This window comes from Triturus cristatus, chromosome 2_1 (genome assembly GCF_964204655.1).
Source record: "Triturus cristatus chromosome 2_1, aTriCri1.1, whole genome shotgun sequence".
NCBI classification, from domain to species: Eukaryota; Metazoa; Chordata; class Amphibia; order Caudata; family Salamandridae; genus Triturus; species Triturus cristatus.
This window is the reverse complement of record NC_140581.1, coordinates 506,394,009-506,419,429: the sequence shown is the minus strand read 5'-3', so window position 1 is coordinate 506,419,429 and position 25,421 is coordinate 506,394,009. Positions and strand designations below refer to the sequence as shown.

At 45.1% G+C, this 25,421-nt stretch overlaps 1 protein-coding gene across 9 annotated transcripts in view; it reads right to left on the bottom strand.

Annotated features, from left to right (window-relative positions):
- ZFYVE16 (zinc finger FYVE-type containing 16) overlaps positions 1–25,421 on the bottom strand; it is a 602,399-nt gene that overhangs the window by 44,242 nt on the left and 532,736 nt on the right. For all 9 annotated transcript variants that reach the window (XM_085632397.1, XM_085632392.1, XM_085632394.1 and 6 more), the window contains one exon: positions 1,838–2,005. In XM_085632397.1, coding sequence (XP_085488523.1) covers positions 1,838–2,005 — 168 coding nt within the window. The remainder of the gene's footprint in view (positions 1–1,837; positions 2,006–25,421) is intronic.

Genomic DNA, 25,421 nt, shown 5'->3' with positions numbered 1-25,421 from the left:
AGTCCGCCTTCAGCTGCCAGTCTTACAGGCAGGAGAAAGACTGAAACTCCAACCTTAGAAGGTGTGTTGCAACCACCGCCATCACTATCGTGAATACACGAGGAGCACTGATTAGACCTAAGGAGAGCAAAGCAAACTGAAAATAGTCTTGGCCAACTGTAAACCGTAGGTAGCGCCAATGGGCCTGTAGGACTGGGATATTAAAATAGGTGTCCTGCAGGTCCAGAGCTACCACCAGGCTCCAGGGTCGAGCACAGACCGGATCTGAGCGAGTTTGAGCATCTTGAAGTTATCTTTCCTCAGGAAGGCATTCAGAGGGTGCTGGTCTAGGATAGGGTAGAAGCCTCCATCCTTTTTAGGCACCAGAAAAGTAGCGGGAATAACAACCACAACCTACTTCTGATGCTGGCATCCATCCTGCACAGGCGTTTGGCGCCACATATCCGAATCCAGTTTGACATCTGGGGAATATTCTAAGGTAAGCAATCTGTGGCTAAAAGTCTCTATCAGATATCAAACATTATTATTCTGCCTAGGTGTTTGCATTTATTTTGTTATGTTCTACTCTTTATTCCCTATAGTTCATTTCATGATTCAGATTCACCTATTAGCTGTTCTACAGGACTCTAGTAAGACAAATGGAGTAATCAGTTTACTTAAACTAATATTGTTCAGGACACTGTAGAAGAATTTTAATTTTTCCAAATTTTTATCTTGGATGGAGCTGTAGGGTGTACGTTTTTTATTTAACAGAGCTATGATAAGAGTACAATTTAAGCCTCTGGAAGTGAGCTATAAAATTTGAAGGCAACAACGACGTTTGTTTTAAATTACAAAATATCCAGTACATAGTTCTTGGTGGGTAAGATTCTCCTTGCCTAGCATATTTCGAGATTCAGGTTGTAGCTATGACAGGAGGCCGGGGATATATAATTGGGCAATTTTTTCATGCTGGTATACTTTGCTCATTTTCACAAATTCAGCAAGATTATTTGATCCCCAAGTCTGTTTTGGTTGATCGATGTCTACCGCGATGGGTGAAAATTAATATGGAAATTACTGAATCTACATTCATGCACAGTATCGCTATTGGACATGATTTGCTGAAATCCGCTCACCCCAAATTGCACCACTTTAGGATATTAATCATTTATAATATATACCCTCCAGACGATTTCCATGAGGGGTGTTGCAAAGGATACCGCATGTACAAGATGTGGGATGGAGGATGCGGTATGTTAGCTGCCCCAAAGTTAGGGACTGCTGGTCATGAACCCCCACCATCTTAGAAACTATGACCAAATTCTTACAAAATGTTGTCTCTCTACATTTTGTGTGATAGAAGCATAAAATATCACCTCAATGAAACAGGCTAACTTTGTCAACAACTCAGAGCAGATACCATTTCACTGACACAGGGCTGCTCCATTTCACAGCTGGATATCTGTTTCTAGATCCTCCAACTGAAATGTATTGAATTAATATTTTCAAATCAGACAACAGTGTTGGCTCAACCCAGAATAATAATCCACATTTGTAAAGCGCGAACAATCACCCGTAAGGGTCTCTAGGCGCTGGGGGCCGTCGGGAAGATTAAGCAAGCTATTGCCCAGAGTCACATGGCGCTGGGCTAATCTGTCGCCGGTGCCGGGGATCGAACAGTGATCCACAGATTCCGGAGTCAGTCGCCCTGGCTGCGGCGCCACACCTCTTCATACTAACATAATTATTACTGGAAAACCAGCGTAAATGCGTATTATCAATGTTGGAGAGACTAGTCAAGAAGCATGCAGCGGTGCTGTGGTACTTCACAAATAAATCGATCATACGTTATTACCATGTCAACATCCATGGAGACACGAACAGCGATCTTGTTCATTCCGTGTTCTTTAAGCGTTCGGAGGTTTTCACACAGAGCAGCGGTGCAGGCCGATGCAATTTCTTTTGCAAACTGATAATAGATCGTCGTCGTGGATAAATCATGATTTCTCAAAAGGTAGAACACCTGGGAAAAAAAAAAAAACATTAGTTTTGTGACTCGTTTCTCTGTTGTACTGAAAACACTTAAATGTTGCACAAGGGCAACATAGGAAAAGTAGTGAATGTTTAACTTAAAGCGGTTCTTTCAGTGGCATGCAACAAGCACAGTAAAATGTAAACGGGCTAAAAATAATTAGCAAGAATTATTTTTCTCACCTACTCGATACCGACCCCAATTAAACACAAACAATAGGCTGACACAATTTTTAGCAGACACAACTGGATATCAAACTTCTAGACGCAATTATATATTTCAATAATTGTATTATGCTTTCCAAGAAATAAAGCACTAGTACATGATTAAATACCAAAGATTTTATTGAAGTCAAACAAGGAATGCCACTAACACAATACAACAATCTATTAACTCTGATGAAAAGCCTTAATGAAAGAATACAGGCTACCGCTAGTTGCAAAAAACGTATTTGAACACCATTCCTCCCCTCACTGCATCCAAAAATGGAAGAGTGAGGGTTGGGAAGAGAGGAGGGAGGTTTAAGAAAGAAAAGGAACAGAACAACAACAAACTGGGACCCCAAACCATATCATCCAAACAACAACTTTGAGATACTGACCATCAGCCAAATGGGAGCTATATTTTGCTGGATAGTCAGAAAGTCGACAGCCCAACAAACCATCACCCGAAACCGAAACCACGGCTACCCAAGCTCCTTTTCACACGCCTCCAAAACCCCCCAGCTACTTCCACCGGCATAAAGACGTCAGGGATCACTAAGCTGGGGGGGGGGGGGGGGGGACGAGTTCCCTCTTAATGCTTTGCACTTATTCATGCATGGTTTTATATAGTGAGTATAGTCCAGAAAGTTCCAAAGTTTATTTGCTACTTGGGGTTGCTGTACATCGGTTGAATGCATCTCTCATAATCCTTCCCCTTTCTTGTGATTTGCCCATTTCTGCATTTACGGTACTTTCCTTATTGACACTCGTACCTCTTTTAGGGAGTCAAGATGCCTTCTCACTACCGTTCCTGAAAATCGTCAGTAGGGATGATCACCGCATCTAAAAACACGCAAGTTCTAAGGAACGCCCTTCTCTCCTATTACTCCTTTGCCATAGCCTAAGCAGAAGGAGAAGAGGGGCGCTCTAGAGAGGTCCTATTTAAAAAAGCTTGGATTACAGGTATTGGAGTAAGCACCTCTTCATGGCCTCGAAAAGTCCTTTTCTCACTCACTCACTGGCTGGCTGGCTGGCTCTCTCGAGCCTGCAGTAGGAGAAACTATTTAAAGAAACTATTTAAAGAAAATAGTGCTTACAAACTAAAAAAGACTCGCAGTGTAACAACAGAAGTAAAAGGATCAGCCCTCATGAGAGTTTAGAAATGAAAACAAGGCGGTACTAAGGAGGGACTATCAAGCCTATTATTAAATCAGAAGCCAGCATTTAAGAAGGACAATGACACAAGCCAATGACAAATATAGGCGGAGTGGGTGGGCTTCTATTCCATACTCCAATACAGCATGGCTCGCAGAGCAGCGCATGCGCTGCCCAGGCTCGACCTAAAAAAGGTGAGTTGCCTTCACCCGAGATAAACTTCTTCCCCTCCAAGTTAGTACTCTTGTTATGGAGAGAGAACCACCTAAAATCCTGTGTATCAGACTCTCCTCCAGGGAAAATTCTAGGATGAAAAAGTCAGAACTTTCCTAGCTTCGATGTTCAATCTACTATTCAAGAGCATTGCCAATGGAAACACCTCTCTATCTGCAGCAATTTCTAGTACCACCGCCCACTGTTATTGCCTCCTAATCCCATCTCCCACACCCTATCTCTCCAATGGGGAGTCTAAACACCCTCTCTAAATGTACACACGAGCATCTACCCATTACAGAACAGTGTCCCATGAAACCAAAATTCCAAATTTTCACTGGTATACTCTCCACATAGTTTCCATTAGTCAGTTAATGGCACTCACTGAGCGCTGCCATGGACACAGATCACACTTTACTGTCAGCTTCTTCTCAGCACTTTAGCCTATTACACTCCCTCCATGGAAGTGATGGAAGCCTCCATCTTGTCAGTGTTTCAGTGCAGCACCCAGAATGGAGGCAATGTTGTGGGTTCGTCCAGGTACTAATGAGCCTACTAGAACATAGGATTAGTTTAAACGAGATTTATTCCTGCCAATCTTATTATATCTTCCTCAAACCCCATTGAGCAAGCCTATGTACAAAATCAATAAGGTTCATTCCGGTGTGTTTTTGCCTTTTTCACATCTTTTCAGTCCAGTTTGTCGCAGCTGCCCTTCCGTGACGTCCTGTACTGCCTCAACCACTACCGACCCTCAGATGGAAAAAGGACAGTTAAGGTAAATGGTACTTCGTTCCTACTACTCACTTCCATCTCCTTCACTTTACCCTTTTCTTTCTTCTCTACTATCATTATTATTATTGTTCAGCTTATAGAGCCCCTGGTTACTCCAACGGAGTGTCCCCGCGCTAGAACAACAATGCCTTGACAGCTGGCCTGAGTCAGCCACCCGCCCTACAGCCTGAGACCCCAGAGGAACAGCTACAGAGGAACAACGTCTCAGACGGGCACGGGCACGCCCTTAAGTCAAAAGGTAGGTCATTCCAGGCCTTAGCCGAAAGGAAGCCAAAAGAGCTCCCACCAGACCGTACCTTCTGCACTTTAGGCACAACCATCTTTGCTGTGCCCAAGGACCTTAGGTAACGTGTAGGTCTATATGTGGTAAGAAGGGGTTGCAAAAAGCTTGGACCTTTATTATTGAAAATCCTGTGGCCAAAACACAAGGCCTTAAAGGTGACCCTAGCCTATATGGGGAGCCACTGTAATTTCCTCAAGGCCTCCTCCACCGAGGCCCGCCTAGGAATATTCACAATTAACCGGGCTGCAGCATTTTGAACCTCCTACAGGATGTTCAGATTTTTTGTGGTCACCCCGAAGTACAGGATGTTGCAATAATCTAGACAGGACGTGACAAGGACCTGTACAATGGTTCGTTTGGCATCTAATGGAAGTAGGTCTGGGATTTTTCGCAGCATTTTAAGAATGCCGAAGCAGGCACCAGCCACAGCTGATATATGCTCTGAATAGGAGAGGGTGTAATCGAGCCATACTCCCACATTCATGACCTTAGCCTTAGGGGTCGGAGTAGGTCCCAGCTCCTCTGGCCACCACAAATGTGAACATAGAGAGGGCTGCTTACCAACTACCATCACCTCCGTCTTTCCCGCATTCAACTGCAGACAGCTGAGTTTCTTCCAGTTGGCAAGCTTCCCCAGGCAGACCTTGAAATCAGATGCCGGTCCTGCCTCCTTTTGCTCCAGGGTAACGATCAACTATGTGTCATCGGCATATGACACCAGTTTAAACCTGTTTCTCAACACAAGGGGCACATGTAGATATTAAATAGGGTAGGGCTAAGAGCTGAACCTTGAGGAACCCCTTGAGACAGAGGACAGACTCTGGATTTAAAAGGATGTTGTAGAGCCTGGAAGGATCTATTCTCCAGAAAATGTTTAATCCACTCCCAAGTCCCTCCATCGACCCCGGGCTCCCCCAACCGTTCCATCAGAAGGTCATGGGAGGTCGTGTCAAAAGCAGCACTCAGATGCAGAAGGATGTACATCGAACACTGTATCCTGAAGGACCTCACGTTGCCTGAACCCACTTGCCTTAGGGGAGACTCTGCAACTTGTCACCTACGCACTCGGGACTGCGAGGACCAGGGAGCTGTGCGCGTTGCACATCGCCTGCACCTGGCCCTCTTCCCGACTCCTCCCCCGTAGAGTTCTTAACGACTCGCGGCCCCCGCTTCGCGGGAGTCGCTCGAGGACTGCTAACTGGCCGCTGGACTCTGGGGCTCATCCTGTACATCGAACACTGTATCCTGAAGGACCTCACGTTGCCTGAACCCACTTGCCTTAGGGGAGACTCTGCAACTTGTCACCTACGCACTCAGGACTGCGAGGACCAGGGAGCTGTGCGCGTTGCACATCGCCTGCACCTGGCCCTCTTCCCGACTCCTTCCCCGTAGAGTTCTTAACGACTCGCGGCCCCCGCTTCGTGGGCGCCGCTCGAGGACTGCTAACTGGCCGCTGGACTCTGGGGCTCATCCTGTACATCGAACACTGTATCCTGAAGGACCTCACGTTGCCTGAACCCACTTGTCTTAGGGGAGACTCTGCAACTTGTCACCTACGCACTCGGGACTGCGAGGACCAGGGAGCTGTGCGCGTTGCACATCGCCTGCACCTGGCCCTCTTCCCGACTCCTCCCCCGTAGAGTTCTTAACGACTCGCGGCCCCCGCTTCGCGGGAGCCGCTCGAGGACTGCTAACTGGCCGCTGGGGCTCATCCTGTACATCGAACACTGTATCCTGAAGGACCTCACGTTGCCTGAACCCACTTGCCTTAGGGGAGACTCTGCAACTTGTCACCTACGCACTCGGGACTGCGAGGACCAGGGAGCTGTGCGCGTTGCACATCGCCTGCACCTGGCCCTCTTCCCGACTCCTCCCCCGTAGAGTTCTTAACGACTCGCGGCCCCCGCTTCGCGGGAGCCGCTCGAGGACTGCTAACTGGCCGCTGGACTCTGGGGCTCATCCTGTACATCGAACACTGTATCCTGAAGGACCTCACGTTGCCTGAACCCACTTGCCTTAGGGGAGACTCTGCAACTTGTCACCTACGCACTCGGGACTGCGAGGACCAGGGAGCTGTGCGCGTTGCACATCGCCTGCACCTGGCCCTCTTCCCGACTCCTCCCCTATCCCCGCCCCCCTTCTCCTATATTACACACTATTGCTCTCGCACGTCAGCGGGACGCGTGCGGGTCGAGAGCCGGGGCGAAGACCGGGCAAATAGCGGGCCGTTTGAGGCCGTTCGAGGTCTGCGAGGTCTGGTCGGGCTTATCCCCTTTCGTCTCTATACCAACAGTTCTGTGTTGAGTCTAATTGTCATACTATTTATTATTCTATCCTCACAGTTAAGTCAGGGGGTTGCCGTTGTTGAGGTTGTTAAGCTATGTCTACCAGGTTAACTCGGAGTAAGGCCGCAAATGGCGGTCCTCCAATTAATGGTCCTATGGATGATTTTATTACTCGTACCAACACAGCTATAGACCATGAAATTTCCAAACTTCAGACTCGTGTTTCCCTGGAATTGGCATCTGCTAGGAGACTGTCCCAGGTAATTGATTTGTCAAAAAAATCCTCCCTGGGCCATATAGCCACTGCGGTTACCCCGGTGCGATCAGTAACCCCCCATTGTGTAGTTACACAGGTTGATGTCCATCATTCTCCGGCTTTTCCTCCATCATTCCCCACTTTAGAGCCATTGCTTCAGGATAGCGCAGCGAATCCTCCCACTATTCCTCCAAGGCAAGATGCTAGCTCTAATAATTCCATCTTTGCAATGTTTCCATCTAGGCGCACCATTAGTAAAGATTACCATTCCAAAAGAAAATGCACCTCCCGGTCTGCTTACTGTCGTAAGAAGGCCAAAATTGTGGTTGCACAACACCTGAATTTGACTAGTGTTCCGGTTTTAAATCCTATTGGAGGGTGTGCGTCCAGGGAAAAACCACATTCTGAGGGAGACAAAGAGGGGTTAGTTTCTGCTCATACAACTGACACTACGACCACTGAGGCAGAGCTTGAGGGATTACATGCAGGGAGCGTGGATAGGAATGATGGGGAATTTATAGGTTTAGTTTGGGAGACCCTTAAGAAACTTCTTTCCCCTCTCGATCTCAGACTCTCACGTATTGAGAACAACTTGCTCGAGATGGAAAAGAGCATTATTGCTCTGGCCACTCTCGGCCTGAGAAGTCTTGAAAATCAGGGCTCTCCTGTTGTCGAGCCACCACCCCTTGTTTTAATTCCTCAAGTCCCGCAAGCCTCCCCTCTAGTACCAGTTACTACACAATCGGTTTCTACATTGGGGTGTGTGGGTGTGGATCATAGTACCAGCACTTCCATACTCAAGGCTCCTAAGTGTTTCATCTCTCAACCACCAGTTAAATCCAATGCAGGTGTACCGCATAGTCTCCCTCCTAGTGAAGTGGTGCTACAACCAACTAAGAGCCCACCTGTTAAGAATAATTTTAGAGGGGGTTATATTGATCTCCCTCCAGAGGCCAATGATTATGTGGTTGTGTTGACGGGTGTCCCCCAGTTAGGAAACGGCCAACATGAGAACCACTGGTCTTTGAAGAATAAGACAATTCATTGGCTCAATGCGAATAGACCAATTCCTATCGGACAGAGAAGCAGAATTCTGATGGTACGCAGAATCCCCTGGGTAGGCCCTTCAAGGAAATCTAGTCCCGGGGACTGTATAGTGGTGACCTTTGAGGACCCACATACGGCACATTATATCTGCTCCTGCCCTATTGGTGAAGGTTCTCTTGTTACACCTAGGCCATTGTCCTTTTTCTACCCACCGCGCCTTAGATATACACGCGAAGAGGACTGGTCCTTAGTTCACCACCATAACCGGAGGAGCCATCCCAAAAAATTCCAAGATTCCTCCACAATCTGGAATGGCTTCCCCACTTCGAATCGGTTTGCTGGGCTTGAGGAGGTAGATTGACTCGCACGCCAACCTGTTCCCCAAGTTCCTTTATCTCAGGTTTTAGGGCACAATGAATTTTCTCTTATGTCGATTGAACTTTCGGCTGCTAGCCCTCCAAGTTTAGAGGGAATGTTTTCTGTTCTACCTATAGAGGCGGGTTTGAATACGTCATGTATTTTTGATTCCCAAGTAGTAACGGATCAACTGGACCCATTTTGTATGATTCCCTTGCCTCCAATTCAGAATGTTCCTCCAACTAGGAAGTTGACTGATGTAGCAATGGCTCCCCATCACCACCAGCTTGACCCACTGCCTGGGCTGAATAGATCTGCTGCGGGGGGGGGGTAGGACTTGTGTCCAATTTGGTTACATTAGATAACCCTCCAAGGCAGATTACTACAGACGACCCCTTGCTAAAGATCATAAGCTGGAATGTGGCAGGGCTCGCCCGTAATTTTGAAATTCCTGAATGGAATGACTTCTGGCCTCTTTTAACATCTGTCTTTTGCAGGAAACTTGGTGCCTCGAACCTAGGCATAGAGTGGGCTTTACGACCTACTTTGTTCCAGCTTCCCATCAATATGGATGTAAAGGTCGCCCGTCAGGCGGCCTTCTTATATGGGTTAATATAGCTCTAGGTTTAAGCATAAGCCAAAAGCGCACGCATTCTCCTGATCTCCAGTGGTTGACCATTCTATGCCCAGGGGGTAGGAAGCTGGAAGTTTTTAACCTTTATTTAAGGGGGGCCAGGGGCGGGCTAGCCACTTTGTCCTCCACAGGCTTAAGCAGCGATCTAGCCGCCTGCAGTATTGATTCCTATGTTCTTCTCGCAGGCGACTTTAATTGCTGCTTTGAACCACTGGCTAGGGAGGATATCCTGGACACTTGGGATGAGGACACAAGGAGAGGTATTCCCACCCTGACCATAGATCCGATTCCTAAATGGTCCCAGAGTGCGGTAGACATCAATGCACTCTGTATGGAACATGACTTAAGACCAACTAATGGTCGATCTAAATCGGATCCTTTGGGTGCGCACATCTACAACAGGACGGGACACACTTCCAGAATAGATTATGTTGTGTTGAATTATAATTTGTGGTCACTTCACCATGATATGGTGGTTATTCCGTCTTGTGATAGTGACCACAATCCTCTCTCCTAAACATTGATTTCGCCTTGGCAGGTTGGGAATTCAGCTAAGATCCCCTATAAGTGGAAAACTTCCCATGAGCTTCTTCCCTCGAGCTGTGGCAGGCGTTTAAAGTGGGCTAAAGTAGCAGCGGATGAGGAAAGGTTGGCACAGGCAGGGACCACTATGGTAGCGCTGGGGCCGCGCCTTGATGCCCTGGGTGCCACCAGCCAAACTGTTTTACCACTATTCACTGAAACCATTGCGGTGTTAAGTGATTTGTTTATTTTACCCCAATCTAGTGTAAAGGTCTCCGCGAAAGGTGTCCCTAGGGCAAGAAACAAGTGGTATTCTTCTAAATGTCGGGTTGCTAAGGGGGAACTAATTTCCGCAGTGAAAAGCAAGGTTCCAGGCAATATTAAATTGGCGAGGAAACTCTATAAAAAAGTTGTGGCAGAGGCGAAGGAGGCCCACGATTACAGTTTTTGGAGGGATCTAGTGGAGGCAAGCACCAGGAAAGACTCCAAGGGGTTCTGGGATCTGCTGAGAGCTAGGGACAAACCTCTTGATTCCCAGTTTACTTGTAATATTCCGGGTGATCTCTGGTTTGCCCACTTCTCCAAATTGTACTCTGTCCAAAGTGGGGAACTCCCTCTAAACATGGGCCTTCCCACCAGCTTGCCAGCCGAGATTCCCATTATTGCCTGCCCCTTCAGTACTGAGGAAGTTGCAAGGGCAATCTGTTGTATTGTATCCAATAAGGCAGCTGGACCGGATGGAATTCCGGGCGACTTGTTAAAGAAATATCCATTACCGTGGAGCAGATTAATTGCCTCACTTTTGAATGAGGCTGTGTTGGGAGGTTCTCTCCCTGACTCATGGAGGGGTGCTGAGGTCGTCCCTATTTTTAAAAAAGGTTGTCGGGACAACCCAGCCAATTATCGCCCTATGAGCCTGCTCGACTCTACACAAAAGGTTGCGGGCAAAGTGATACTAGGCAGGATCCTGCAGTGGGTCGAAGAAAACCAGGTTCTGTCAGATTTCCAGGCAGGTTTTAGATCAGGGATGGGTACCATCGAACAGACGTTCCGCCTTTTAATGATATACTGGAAAGTGGTCGTGCTAGGTGGGGGCAGCTTGTATTTAGTCTTTATAGACTTGCGAACTGCCTTCGACCTGGTCCCTCGAGTCCAACTGTGGAATGTCTTAGGTAGGTTGGGTATGCCTCCCTATTTGTTGGCCTTGCTCATAAAGTTCCATGAAAGCAACTTTGCTCAGATCAGATGGGGTACCCAGGGGGAGAAGACACCTCGTATCCCCGTAGACAGGGGCGTCCGCCAGGGATGTGTGCTTGCCCCCACTCTGTTCTCTCTTTATGTTAACGGAGTGGTGGACCATCTGCTTCAACAGCCGTCAGATGCACCATCCCTGGCTGGTAGGAAAGTTCCTACGCTCCTTTTTGCGGATGACACCCTCCTAATTTCAAAGTCACCAGTAGGTATCCAAAAGTTGCTTTCTAGCTTTAAGGCTTTTTGTGACACCAAGGGCCTGTCTATAAACATAAGCAAGACCAAATTCCTTGTTCTTAACCCTCCCAGGAAAGCGGTTATTCCTCCTACCTTGGACTCTGTTTCCCTTGATAGAGTCAACGAATTTGACTACCTAGGTATTCGACTGTGTGTTAATATGAGTTGGCGCACCACCAAAAGGTGTTTTTGACCCATAAGAGGGTCTCAGGGGCCCTGCTCAAGAAACAACGTGCCTCCGCTTTAAAACCTATCGGGGCACTACTTGATATCTACAGGGCAAGGGTGGTAAGTGCAGCATTGTATGGTGCGGAACTGTGGGGTACTCAAAGAGTTGACATCTTGACAAACCTTGAAAATAATTTCCACAAAGACCTTATGAAGTTACCCCACAGTACCCCTACAATTCCCCTCTTATTAGATGCAGGCACACGCCCAATTTCCGAGCAAGCTAGGCTACGTCCCGTTTTATTATGGGCCAGGATATGGAATGTCCCTGAGTTGAGTAGCTATGCAGATGCCCTCAGCGAAATCCTATCCTTATCTGGCTGGTATAAGGTAACCTGGCTCAGGGAGGTTAAGTGACTTCTTTATGAGCTGGGTTTAGGTGAGGCTTGGGCCAACAGAACAGCACCCTCAAAACAAATGCTTAAGAAGGTTTACTGGCTCTGGGTGGATAATGAGAGGTTGTGTAACCCTAATCATTGCAAATCTGTCGCCCAGTTTCTACTAGTTAAGGAGATCCCTCTTAGAGAGCCTTACCTGGATTCAATTCTCAACCCGGGTGACAGAGCACTATACTTTAAATTCAGGGTGGGTGTTCTTCCTCTAGGATTCTTCACGTCTACTTGGAAACCTCCATTCCAAACTATTCCTTATTGCCCCTTTTGTGACTCAAGGGTGGAGTCTATAGCTCATTTGTTGTTTGAGTGCCATGCTTATTCTGCGCCCAGGTCGAGATGGTTGAAGCCTCTTTGTAGGAGTTTAGGCACAAGATCACATTCGGAAGCTCTACGCATATTGCGCTCAGATGCCCGTCCCTTTTTTGCCTGTTGTATGGCTAAATTTTTGGGTTGGGCTTGGAGGATAAGAACTGCAAGGAAACAGTTGTTACAGTAATGTGTCTTGCTTAAAATTTTTTAGATATTAGACAGTATATGGAATTTAATACGTTTTTATTTTGTAATTGTATTGTATTATGTGTTATTTATTGTGCGATATATGTTGTATTGTTGTGCTTTTATGACAAACTGTCGAAATAAAGCTTTTTGATGATGAATAATTAAAAATTACATCAGGACACTTCAAAAAAAGGTTACTGATTTGTAACTGTAGTTCAAATTGTAATCTGTAGTCAAATGTTTTACGTTCATACCTTTCCTAATTTAAAATCACACCCATCGCTTTACATTCATACTTTTCCTGATTTAAAATCCCACCCATTCTTTGGATGTGTCTTTTAATCCTCGCGCTTACCATCTGTAGTCCACCCTTGTTGCTCTAAGCCTCTCCATTATCTTACCCTAGGCAATTTCATTCTCCTTGAATGCATAAGATGCTTTAGCAGGTTTGGGCAAGCAGTGCGTTTTAGAGGACTGCGTACTTTATTTTGGTTTAAACTTTGGCATCAACATACAGGAAGTAATGTTTTATGAAAGTAAACTAATTTTCAGGTTAGGCTTTGCCATTTCCTTTCAACCTAGTGTTTTGTGCGAAATGCTGCTGAAGCTCTGGCAGGTTATGGCGTATACGATTTCAAAAGGAAGGATTCAATGTGGAAATCTTGCTTGAAAAGTGGTTGGGCTTTGCACAATTTTACCTATTACATGACGATTTGGCCAGTCAACCTGAATGTTTAAGTGTTGTCAAAGTAATAGCATAAGTGTTGTTTTATGTCCATGCTATGCATTGTCCTACTTGCTTGGTTGGGTAGGAATCCTGTCAGCAATGACACGGTTTGGTTTAAGTGACATTTGATAACACTCTAATGTCCAATCAATTTTAAGTACAATCTCACTCTTGTAGAAGTTTGAAAAAGACCTGTGATCACTCCCTCTTTTAGTGGATTACATAGCTAGGACTGTCAACCCATACGGCAAGTAGTCAGTTTGTTCTCATATATCGGGTCCACATGGCATCAATTTTGCTATCAGTTTTAAAAAAAAGATATTGAGAACCTCCTAGTAGTACAGACTCTCTTCTCCAATACATTATTAATCAATGCATTAGTAAACACAGAATGTCAAGCTGATTTCCTTCTCCATTATGCTATAGCCCAGTGGATTACAGCTATAACCATTTTTCAATTTCAGAAGAACTTTCATAAGAAATGGAATTGTAGAGAAGCCATAAAGAAACCTCTAAGCCAATGTATCATGAAAGCATTACCTACTGAATCTACACTCTTGGTCATTCAGGATGCCTAGTTTTGGTGTTTCTCAAGCAAAGAGATTTATCAAAGTATTGTCATATGTTTGGATTATGTGAATGGACTACTTCAGCTCCAATTCGGAAGGAGCAGGGAGGGGAGGTGAAAAATTACTCACTATGTTCAGTAGCTATTCTGTACGCCCACAATGTGGACTTCAGCTAACAGTATGTCCTTGAGAACGGCCCCCCAAGGCAGGTGGCAAATAATAAGGGAGTGTGACTGCCATGCTTACTGATCTACTATAGGGTTTTACTCATGTTCATGAGAATCATTATAACCTTCCTCGCACAACAGAAAAGTAGTCCTTTAATACTTTAAATAATGCTCTGTGCAAGAGTAATATGGAGCTTCCAGGTCATGCTGTTCCCATAATGTATTGAATGACGGGCTTTCCCTTCCACATTCTGATGAGGTTGTAATTGCTAATGTGTGAGGAGTAGGTGGTTGAGAGGACCAGTCTGTCAGAAGGATGAGTGCATGAGGCCATCAGGAAAAGGAGAGCATGCAGTTAACTAGGTGGTTTGAAAAACAATGTGTGTGATGTAAAAAACAATGTGTGTAATTGTGATCAATCAATCACATTATGCCATGGGTCCAAAGACTGCCTGGAAGCACCAGGCATAAGCATGCTGCTTTGTCTAGAGGGCTCGGAGGGCACTGGGTCCCCATGGCTAATACACTGTTCGGTGGAAAAATGTCAGGCCTTTACTCATAGTTTGCTTGTATAGTACACAACAGTAATTTCTGTCCAGGCTCTTAGCACAGTTTAAAAAGCGCAACAATATAAAGTCATATATTGGTGGAGAAGTGTGGCTCAATGATTAGAGCGGCAGACCCTGATGCAGAGGTCTAGCCCGGGACCAGGGTTCAATTCCCCGCCTCGGCGGGTCTTGGGCCCAAAAATTCCACGGACCTGATAATTCTCGTCTCGGTGCCTATTCCAATCATGGAGTCCCACTCTGCAACTCTGGGCAATAGCTTACTTAATCTCCACAACGGCCCCCACAACGCTAAGGATGCCTGGCCTCCACCTTGGGGGTGCCCAGGAGTGGATGCCTCACAGGGAAAGCCAGGATGGGTTCCACAGCGGTATTCGTACAAGCGCCTTGAAACCCTTGAAACCCTTGCGGGTGAGTAGTGCGCTATACAAGTATCAATTTACATTTACATTTACATTAAGAAATATACACTCAGTAAAAATGTAACAGTTAAAACACCTACAAACAAATCCTTAAAAGATTACAACATGATGAAACCTTGCTTCAATCTCTGATACTTAGACCTTCACCCATTAATTGAATCTTCTAAAAGGAGCAAATAACCGACAGTGGACACTGAGTGAGAACTATAGGTTGATATGACTTTGAATCACAGAGTAAAGACCTGATAGGAACAGTTCTTGAAGAAAACCCTTAACAGTCATCTACATGAGAACTTACTTGAATCTCTAACTGCAAAGAAAAGCCAGCACTGCAGTGAAAATCATGGTGAAAATGCTTGAGCTGATCTCAGATTGACACTTCAAGTTCCTGTGGACCTGGTGGCCGGGATCACATAATTAAGCAACTGATATCCAATATCTCTTATAAAGATCAAAATCTGGCATTAACAGTGTCTCTGTTCTTCAGAGTTAGAAGTAGCACCTGAAGAGTGTATTGCATCTGTGATCTTCAAATACAGGTTCTAAAGCAGCCTTGTTACAAAATCCAACACATGTTGAAATCAACTATAAAAGTAGTGACTGTGTCAAATGTTATGTAACAAATAGCATTTAAACCAAAACGTGTAGGGTACTCCTCTGGCAGCACTTCTGAGAAGTCATGATGAATGTGGTTTCTTCTGGTCATTCCTTGAGGCTGCTGTTAAGGATGATACTAAGGCACTTGTAAATTAAAACACCGACCTTAAATTATTGCTCTAATCCCTTAAAGCTGAAAATATGTTCTTGCCACCAACAGGCAAACTGATTACTCTCTCCAGAGCTTCTGTTTTAGGGTCAGAGGTTTGGAGCCAAGACTAATGGCACATGGAAACTCGCATCTTCAGTTACTGATCAGTTGTGCTTGTGAGGTACAGTGAAGTAAGGTGCTTCTGCTCCACTGCCGGTGTTCTACAATGGAAAAGGTGTTAAAATGTATTTATGTACATTCAGTCTAAATTAAAAACAGAAGACAGGTTGTGGTCCAGCACTCCAGTCCTGTTAAGTATTTTTTTTTTTTAAACCTATAAAGTGCTCAGCTACCCCGGACGGGGGTGTCCCGGCGCTAAGACAGGTGGCAGTTGCAGGTACCAATAAAAGGCTGAGGGTTGGAAAAAAGACAGGTCTTCAGGACACGTCGGAAAATGGTTTCAGATTCAGCCATACGCAGGGACAGTGACAGGCAATTCCAAGTTTCGGCAGTAATCACTGCGAAAGTTCTGCCACCCATTCTGGAATGGCGGAAACGGGGAGTCATCAAGAGGTGGAGATGGTTAGATCTAAGTGCGCGGTTGGACTGAGAATGCTTAAGTCGAACTCTAAGGTAGGCTGGACCCCGACCCTGAATGGCTCTAAAAGCCAAAACCAGCAACTTTAACTGCTTACGTTTAATCACTGGAAGCCAGTGGAGCTTCTTCAGGTGGGGCGAGATCGAATGGCGATATGGGATGTTACAGATCAGCCTCGCAGCCGCATTCTGAACAATCTGCAAGCGTTTGATTTGTTAGACTGGAGCCCGCGCGTACAGACTATTTGCATAGTCTAGATGGTCAGTGAGGTGATCAGGGCATGAATAATGGCCTGGAGAGACTCCAGAGGGAGAAAAGGGAGAATTTTACAGAGCATGTGCAATTTACCAAAACAAGCAGAGGAGACTTGATTTATTTGAGATTTGCAAGATAACTCATTGTCAAACCGGAATTCTAGATTCCTAGCTGAGTCCACAGGAGGGGGATTCAACTCAGATGGCCACCACAGTAGTGGCAGAGGGGGATTTTTTTTGATTAAAGAACAACACCTCGGTTTTGTCTGAGTTGAGCCTAAGTGTGTTTAATGACATCCAGGTGGAGATGTTACATAGACAGCGTCTGAAATTGGAAAAAGCTGCTTCAGAGTATACCCTATTATCAGGGGGTAGTCCACTCTTGAGGTTTGAATCAACTGCTCCTCTCTAGAGTCAAATATGTAAATAAGTGATGAGTGTATGTACCCAAGTGGCAATCACTTTAAATGGTCCCACAAAAATTCTGTTGTGTAAACAAATGACAACTGTATCTTATCCTTTATGGGAGTCTTTTTATTTTCCTTGATTCATTCTCAGATCATACCTTGGATTGCATCCTTGAATTTCATTACATTCTGTTTGCAGACTTAATTTTATAAGTTCTAAAATAATTTCTTAAGGTATAACATATTCCATTGTATGATTTGCGTTGTTGGCATTTCAGAAAACAGCTGACATGTGTTTCGCCCCCCTAAGATGCTATACAGACTGGGGCTTTCTCAGGGCTGAAATGTTACATAAAGCATCAGTTTTTCTTATTCATTTATTCGAGTGAGTCCACCTCTGTGAGTGAACGATATTTGTATGCAACTCATGACACCCAAAATGCATATCACCGAACATGAGATTGTGCGAAACAGTAGTGAAATACAAGAAAAAGTACTATATCATGGTACAGTTCCAGTATGGTACTCTTTAGATGCTACCATTAAGCATTGAACAAGCTTTCAAAATGGTACTGGCATGCAACCTTAATGTCACCAGATTAATCATTAGCACTAAGTTTGTGCTGCAAGAAACTCAAAAGTTATAAGGAAAAACAAAGACGAAAGATGAGAATTATGTGCATAAAGAATTTACAAATCTAACAAAACATGCAAAGATTAATACATGCATGCATATAGATGTGAAATTAAATCTAACGTGAGACTGCTGGCAGGACCAGAATGCTATCCCATCCGTAGATATGTGAGAATGTGTATATGGCCAGTTTACTTCTTATGTACACTGGATAAAACTTCCAGTTCAATATGATCTGTGTATTCAGGGGCAAAAAGTAGTACAGTTCCTCTAAACTCTCATTTGCAAATTACATATATACAATTGATTTAAGAATTGTACATTATTTGTTTCCTGGTGATCTTAATCCACAATTGCACATTTTGTATTGTTTATCTGGTCGTATATGTATATAGGTTGTAGGTTATGCAGGATATATGGAGTAGTCGTTCCCTTTCTGAATACAAAATAGGTAGTACCAACATACAATCAACACTGGGGGCAACACTGTTACTGTGATCTAACGCTTGGTCAATATGCTTCTGTGCATTGCGTACAGTTCAAGATCCATTTTCGATTTTTCTAAGTTAGCAAAAACAACAATGGGCATGTTTCTATATTTGCACACCGTTACAGTTAATAACAATAAGTGCCGCTTACCCGTCATGGGCTCAATTCCCTTCTCAGTCAATCGCTTTGGTCTGATTTGTGAGGCATCCTGAGGCGGCACCATTTTTAAAGAACATGGGGGAGTGTTAAGTCGCTCTTCAGTGTTCAGAGCATGTTGGCGTGAGAATTTAACGTTAGAACCAGCCGCCATTTAAAAAAAAAACTTTTTATTTGATTTTCATCATTTTTTAGGGAAGAACGATACATCATTGGTGATTGTAATGATCACATATACAGATACAGGCTGTTAGTTTTACATTTGCAGTATCACTGGTATGTCGGAAGCCTTATTACGATCAGATAACTTGTTGGTACTGAATTATATTATGTGTAGCATGTTCTATTATGTGTGTGAGTCTACCTTTTCGTAGTGGCATTACACACGAGAACCAGCCGCCATATTGTAATGTGGGGAACAAGCGCGTCTTTGCTATCTTACTTTAAGGGAAATTCAAGATGGTAGTCTCGTTGTATTTTTATTTTTTAATAAAAAAATGTATTTTTAAAAAAAACAGTACATCAATATACATCAGTCATCATTTCCGCATTAACATCCTCCACAGGTATAATCACTAGGTATAAAACACGTATAAGTGTACAAATGCTTGAGCAAAACCCCTCCTCTGGCCAATCCACCACTTACACTGGGGTACACTGATGATAGGGAACAGTTGGGCTTGACACAGCAGATAGTGTAGGTCTAGGGGTCCGATAGCAACTGACCGGGAAGTAGCGGAGACACGATCTCAGTTGTCAACTGGATCAACAGGGTTTGTTTTTCACGCCTCAGTTCAATAGTGGGAGAGATACAGATGTCCCCCCCCGAATTTGTTCCACCGTCCCAACTTATGGTGAAACTTCATGGGGCATCCTCGACCCTTAAACACCGTGTTTTCTGCGATCATTGCACCATCCATATCTCTTGCCCAGTCACTCAATAATGGCACCCCCTCTACACCCCACTTCTGTGCGATGTTGGGCTTTGCGATCATGAAGCCCATCGAGGCCCATGCCTGCACGGCACGAGAGAGGTCCGTGGCCCCCCAGACGTTCAGGATGCAGAGTTGGGGAGACATCACTATTGGCTTATCGCATGTTCTCACAAGTTGTTGGGTGACCTTGCCCCAGTAACCCTGAATCCGCGGACAGCCCCATAATATGTGGAAAAAGGTACCGGTCTGATTACATTTCCGGAGGAAAAGCCGATCGGGGCGCCTACCCAGTCGAAATAGGAGTTTGGCATCGAAATAAACTCTATGAAGAATTTTCAACTGAACAAGTCGTAACCTCATGGGAATGGCTACCTCCTGGGGGGAGGCTAAGGTATCACGCCAATCATCATCCTCGACCGCACCCAAGTCCGCCACCCATCTTTCCCTCAGTTTGTGCATCGGATCCACGCGATTATTGACGAGCTTCTTACATGTGAGTGAGATTGCATTGTGGTCCATGGGATCCAATATCAGTCGATCCTCCAGGGGGGAGGAGTCAGGGAGAGGGAGCTCCGGCGGCAGGGCGGTTGAAAAAGCATGGCTAATCTGCAAATATCTAAATGTTTCAGATTGCGCTAATTGGTACTACGTCTGGAGGTCAGCGAAGGAGGCAAGCTTTCCTCCCACCCACATGTCCCCAACCCTGGAAATCCTAATCATGTCCCACTTGTCGAACGCCGGGCATTGACTGAGACGTCCCAGGACATCAGGTTCCCATAACGGGATTGCCTTGGTCAGGCGATTGTGCCAACCCAGTTTTTTTGTGACACAATGCCAAATCTCAACCGTACGGGCCGTAGGGTCGGTAAGCTTCAATTTACGGGTGTTGAAGTAAAGGGCCCTGTTGTAGCCACCCGGACCCATGAGCCAGCGGTCTGTACGGAAGTTGGGGTCGTTATGTAAACCGAACACCCAATTATTGACCGTGCTCAGCTGGGAGGCCTGATAGTAGAGTCGGAGATCGGGTAGAGCTATGCCCCCGTCATACCAGCCCATAGTAAGTTTGGTAATCGCGATTCGCGGGGTACGGTCTTCCCACAATACGCCACGCACAACTACATCTATTTGGGAGAAGTAAGAATCTGGGACAGGATTAGGGGTATTTTACAACGCATAAAGAAAGCGCGGGAGATCCAGCATCTTAAACAGGGGCGCGCGTCCCAGGAGAGTGAGGGGGAGAGACCGCCAATAAAGGGCGTCAGACTTGAGGCGTTGGAGAGGCCTGAGCAGGTTGTGACAAAAAAGATATCTACGTCCGGGGTGACAAAAATGGCCAAATATCGAAAACCATGAGCGGCTACTGGTATTTCATAGCCCCTTGGATTGGATGGTGGATCACCCGGGGGCGTATACATTTGAGATTTGGACCAATCTATCCGCTATCCGGAGTGGGCACCAAAAATATGCAGCACTCGCCGTAGGGACCGTGCTGGGGAAGCCAAGTAGAGGAGAACATCGTCGGCGTATAACGAGATGCGGTCTTCATGATTTTCTGACCATCGGAGTCCCCTCATTTCCGGGTCCCCTCTGACCCAGACTGCCAAGGGCTCCAGTAACAGCGCAAAAAGTAGTGGGGACAGGGGACACCCTTGCCTCGTACCCCGACGGAGAGTGAAAGTGGCCGAGCGAAGGTTATTGACCACAACATGAGCGGTGGGTTGAGTATAAAGTAATTTAATCCAGCGTATCATCTTGGGTCCGAGCCCAATGCGGGACAACACGGCGAAAAGAAAGTCCCATTCTATGGTGTCGAACGCCATAGTGGCGTCCAGAGATAATAGGATGGAGTCCTCTTTGATAGTGTTAAGTCTACCAAGGGCCCAGTTTACCCGTCGGAGATTGCAGGCGGTGGTCTGCCCAGCATGAAGACGGATTGATCCGGGTGGATAAAGTCCTTAATATATGGAAGAAGTCGATTGGCCAAAAGTTTGGCCAGAATTTTGGCCTCAACGGTCAAGAGGGAGATGGGGCAGTACGATTTGCAATCATCAAAATCATCAATTGGTTTGTTAGGCTTATGGATAACCACGATGGCAGCAGTTCGGATATCGGCTGGAAGAAGTCCCGATTCGAAACATTCCAACTAAAGGTTCAACAGATGGGGCGCTAAAATGGTAGCCATGGGCTTGCAGAGCTCGATGGGAAGCCCATTGGGGCCCATCGCCTTGCCCGACCAAACTAAGTGAATGGCCTTTTGGATCTCCGTTACTGTTATGTCGACATCTAATGCCTCGCTATCCTGTGGGGAGAGGGTGGCCACAGTAATTGTGGCCAAAAGATCGGCCGACAATGGGGCTTGAGATGATTGCGAGCCATTGTAGACCTCCTCGAAATGAAACGCAACAGTATCAGCTATCCGTTGAGGGTCCGTGAGAAGGGTACCATCTGAGCCGGTTATCACATGGACCCATCTAGAGCCCTGTTCCTTACGTTCTAGCCACGCCAGGCGTTTCCCAGGTCGTTCCCCTTGCTCATAGATCCAATGCCGAGAAGACAGGGAGCACATTGTGGCTTTCTCCTGGAGTAGTTGCCTGTAATCCTGTCTCTTAAGTTTGAGACTGTGTTGGGCCGCCTGGTCAGAGCCACACGCCACCCTCCCCTCCAGGACCAGTATGTCCACTTTCAGCTCCACCACCCTTTTGGATCTCTCGACCCTATGTCCCACAATTAAAGACAGTGCCCTGCCATTTATCACTGCGCCAAAAGCGCCCCAGAGTGTCGATGCGGACTCATCAGAGCCCACGTTTTCGTCAAAATAATATTCTGAGTCTTTACGGAGAGCGTCTTTAATATAAGGGATCTTTAACGCCCACGGCTGTATTTTAATGGTGTCGGGGCGTCTAACTCATTGTACCTCATAAGTCGTCAGAACGGGAGAGTGGTCTGATATGCTCCGGGCTAGACAGGTAACACTAATGAAGGCGTGGATGTCCTGGGCGTGTGTAAATACATAGTCTATGCGTGACTGACTACCGTGGACCCCCGACTGAAATGTGAAGTGCGTATGTAGTGGATTAAGCCATCTCCATATGTCCACTACCCCCAGGGCATTGGTGAACTCGTAGAGTTGTGAGCCCCTCGATCCCCGCGAGAAGGGAAGCGGTCACTGGCTCCATCCATGGTTGAGTTGAAACCACCTCCCAACACCAACACTCCCAAGGGTAAGTCCAATAGTAAAGCACCTATGTCACGTAGAGTCGGTCTTTGTAGTCCTGGGGGAGCGTACGCAGATACCACAGTAAAGTCCCGTCCCTCCTATGAGCCCGAGACCACTGAATATCTACCCTGGGCATCGGTCCAGGTGTTATTGACAATGTCATCTCGTATTTTTATTAGTAAAGTACACATTACCAAGTCTAATAGAAAATGTTAGAAGCAACATTATTTCTAGTAGCATGTTCAGAGCGTATCAGAGTGAGAAGTTATGAGGGGAAAGCATCCACCATAATATATTATGGGAAACCTTAAAAGGGAATCTATGATAACTTACTGTTAGGGAAATCGAGATGGTAGTCTCATTAAGATTTTTAATAATCAGGCACATATGACCAGGTCCAAATAAAAAAAGATGGCAGGGACATCATTTTTAAATACCTGGAAAGGAGTTGAATTACAGTAATATTTTGGTGTTGTGTTCAAAGGGATCTTATTATTAATAATTTCCCTTTATCCAATTGTGTAGCTGTCCATCATATGCGATTAACATGCCTCTGTATGAAATCTTCACTATCACAATATGATGAGGGACCAGAAATACATTCCTGCTGCGATTTGACTAATGCTAGTTAAAGGGAAGATATAGCAGCATAATTCAAAAGCTGTCATGGGTGTACCCTCATATATCCATTTGTATAAAAATTGCATGGTAGATTAGTATGCAACTTAAAGTCACTTATTTTAAACAATAGGTGATAAGGTTTTCCCAAAACAATTTCATCAAACAACCCCTTATTGTCAAACATCTTCATGAATGTTGTTTTAATCTCCGATCAAAATGTTTCTTTAGCTCTTCATAACAGCAAATTATGGAATTCTTCATCTTTGTTGAGTCCCTGGTTTACGGTGTTATATCGGAGAGTCAGTTAACTCATGTTTCTGATGTTTCAATTCCAGGTTTCCCCTTGAGGGTGTTGTTTGAGTTTTTCTTGCCCTCAAAAGATGAATATGCGTCGGTGTGGTTGTTCTTCATCAAAATCTTCCACTAGAGGCAATGTTTGATCTGTCTTGTGGAAATTGTGGTAATGTTCTTGTGTCCTTTGCTTCAACAGTCTGATGTTGAAACTAATGTAATTTTTATTACATGATCAGGTCATGTTATAGACCACATAGGTGCTTTCACAGTTGATACAATTCCTTAATTCTGTGTCAGAAGCTATTAATTGTAAATTCTTTGGTTTGACTCACTTTACATATGGAGCAGCTTTTGCATGTAAAAAATCCTTTTGGTTTGCTTAAGAAATTTCCCATGTCTTTTTCGTTCTCCTGGTAAAAAGATGGACATAGTTTTGCCCTCAGAGTGGGTGCTCTTCTGAAGCTAAATTGAGGGAAGGATTGAACGTCCTTTTGTATGGTTGGATTGCTGGTTAATAATGTCCATGTCTTTTTAGACTTTTCGAATATGTTGGTGACCATTACTATACTGAATGATGAACCACACTTCAGGTTTGTCTTGGTGTGTCTTGTGGCTTGTAAAAGTAGATCTTGATCTGCTAATTCAGTCTCTCTGTTTTTTTCAAGTGCTGGTATCCACTTTAGCTTATTCTCTGGATGATTTCAGATCGTCTGGTTTGGTAATCCTCATATTTACTGCAGTGTCTTCTGGCATGTTTCTATTCACCCTTTGGAATAATAATGTTGATAGATTGCTGGTGGCAACTGGTGGCGTGAAGAATAGCGTTTACCACTGTCAATTTTCGATGGATTTTATTTTGTAACGTATTGTTTTTAGTGTATAATGCTAGGTACAAAAATTGTATTACTTATTTGGAAATTATGTGTCACTGTTATGCCCCATTGGTTTGGAGAACTGTTTAAATGAAGTTGATGATCTGTCTCATATTAGTAATATAACGTTTATATATCTGCCCTAGAAGACTACGTTATTGTTGAGATCTTCAAATTTTGCATTTCATAGCCAGTATTTTTCCACCCCTCCCATGAGAAGGCAGGCATATAGTAGAGCAAATCAGGCTCCCATGTCAGTCCCCTAGGTGCTTCAAATAGATATCACCATTAAAAATAAAGAAGTTATTCTTCAGGCAAATTCTAGCATTTCCATGATCATCATATTCCTTTCAAAGAAATGTACTGATCTCATAGCTAAAGGCTTCCGTACAGCTTCTAGACTATCTAGGTATTTGATAGACATGCATAAGCTGACTACATCTATGCAAGCAAATAAGTAGTCAGATTGCCAGTCAATGTTCTCCAACTTTTTGAGAATATCTTTGGTGTCTCTAATATAGGTAGCAAGATCATTCATGAATATTTATAGTTCGCCATTTATGAATTCACCCAGTCTGGGAAAATGTATCAATTCCTCACCACTGATAAAGAAGCTCTGTGTGAGTGCTCTCTTCTTGCCCCGCCTTGAATACTGTAAGGCCATCCATTTGGGTCACCAGACCTTGCAGCTCAATAAGCTTCCGAGCATCCATAACATGGCAGCATAGATGACTTGTTGCGGCCACAAATATGACCATAATTCGTTTGCATGCTATGACGTTCACTGGCTCCCAGCAGAGCGCCAGATCCTAATTAAGGGTCTGTGTCATGTGCATAAACCTTTACACCTCAATGGCCCTCAGCTGATCTCAGATATGATTTCATTAAGCACTCCACTAGATCTTTATATTCCAGCTCTGCTTCCCTTCACAGCAATCTGTTACATCAAGGAGAAAATCTTTGGAAAAATCTTGGGCGCCAAACTCTGAAATGTCCCACCCCACTCCTCTGGACACTTGCCAGATTTCTACGTTTAGGGTTTTCAAGAACAAGCTTATAGCCCATCCGTTTGCTTAACTTTCTCCTGGCTTACTGCCCTCTATGTGATCTATTTTTGTTTTCTTGACTGTTGTAGCACCATGGTGCCCCTTGGTGACCTTAACCCCTTCTGTGCCACGCCCTTTCCCCCTCCTGTGCCGGGCGTTACATTAGTGGGTGGGGTTCATGACGAGATAGTCTCGTCATGGGCACAGTGCGACCGTGCTCCATGACGAGACTATCTCGTCATGGGCACAGAAGAGGTTAAGGAGGCCTGTGTGCTCTACTAATAAATATTCACAGCCAATAATAGATAGAGCTGGTGACACCTTGA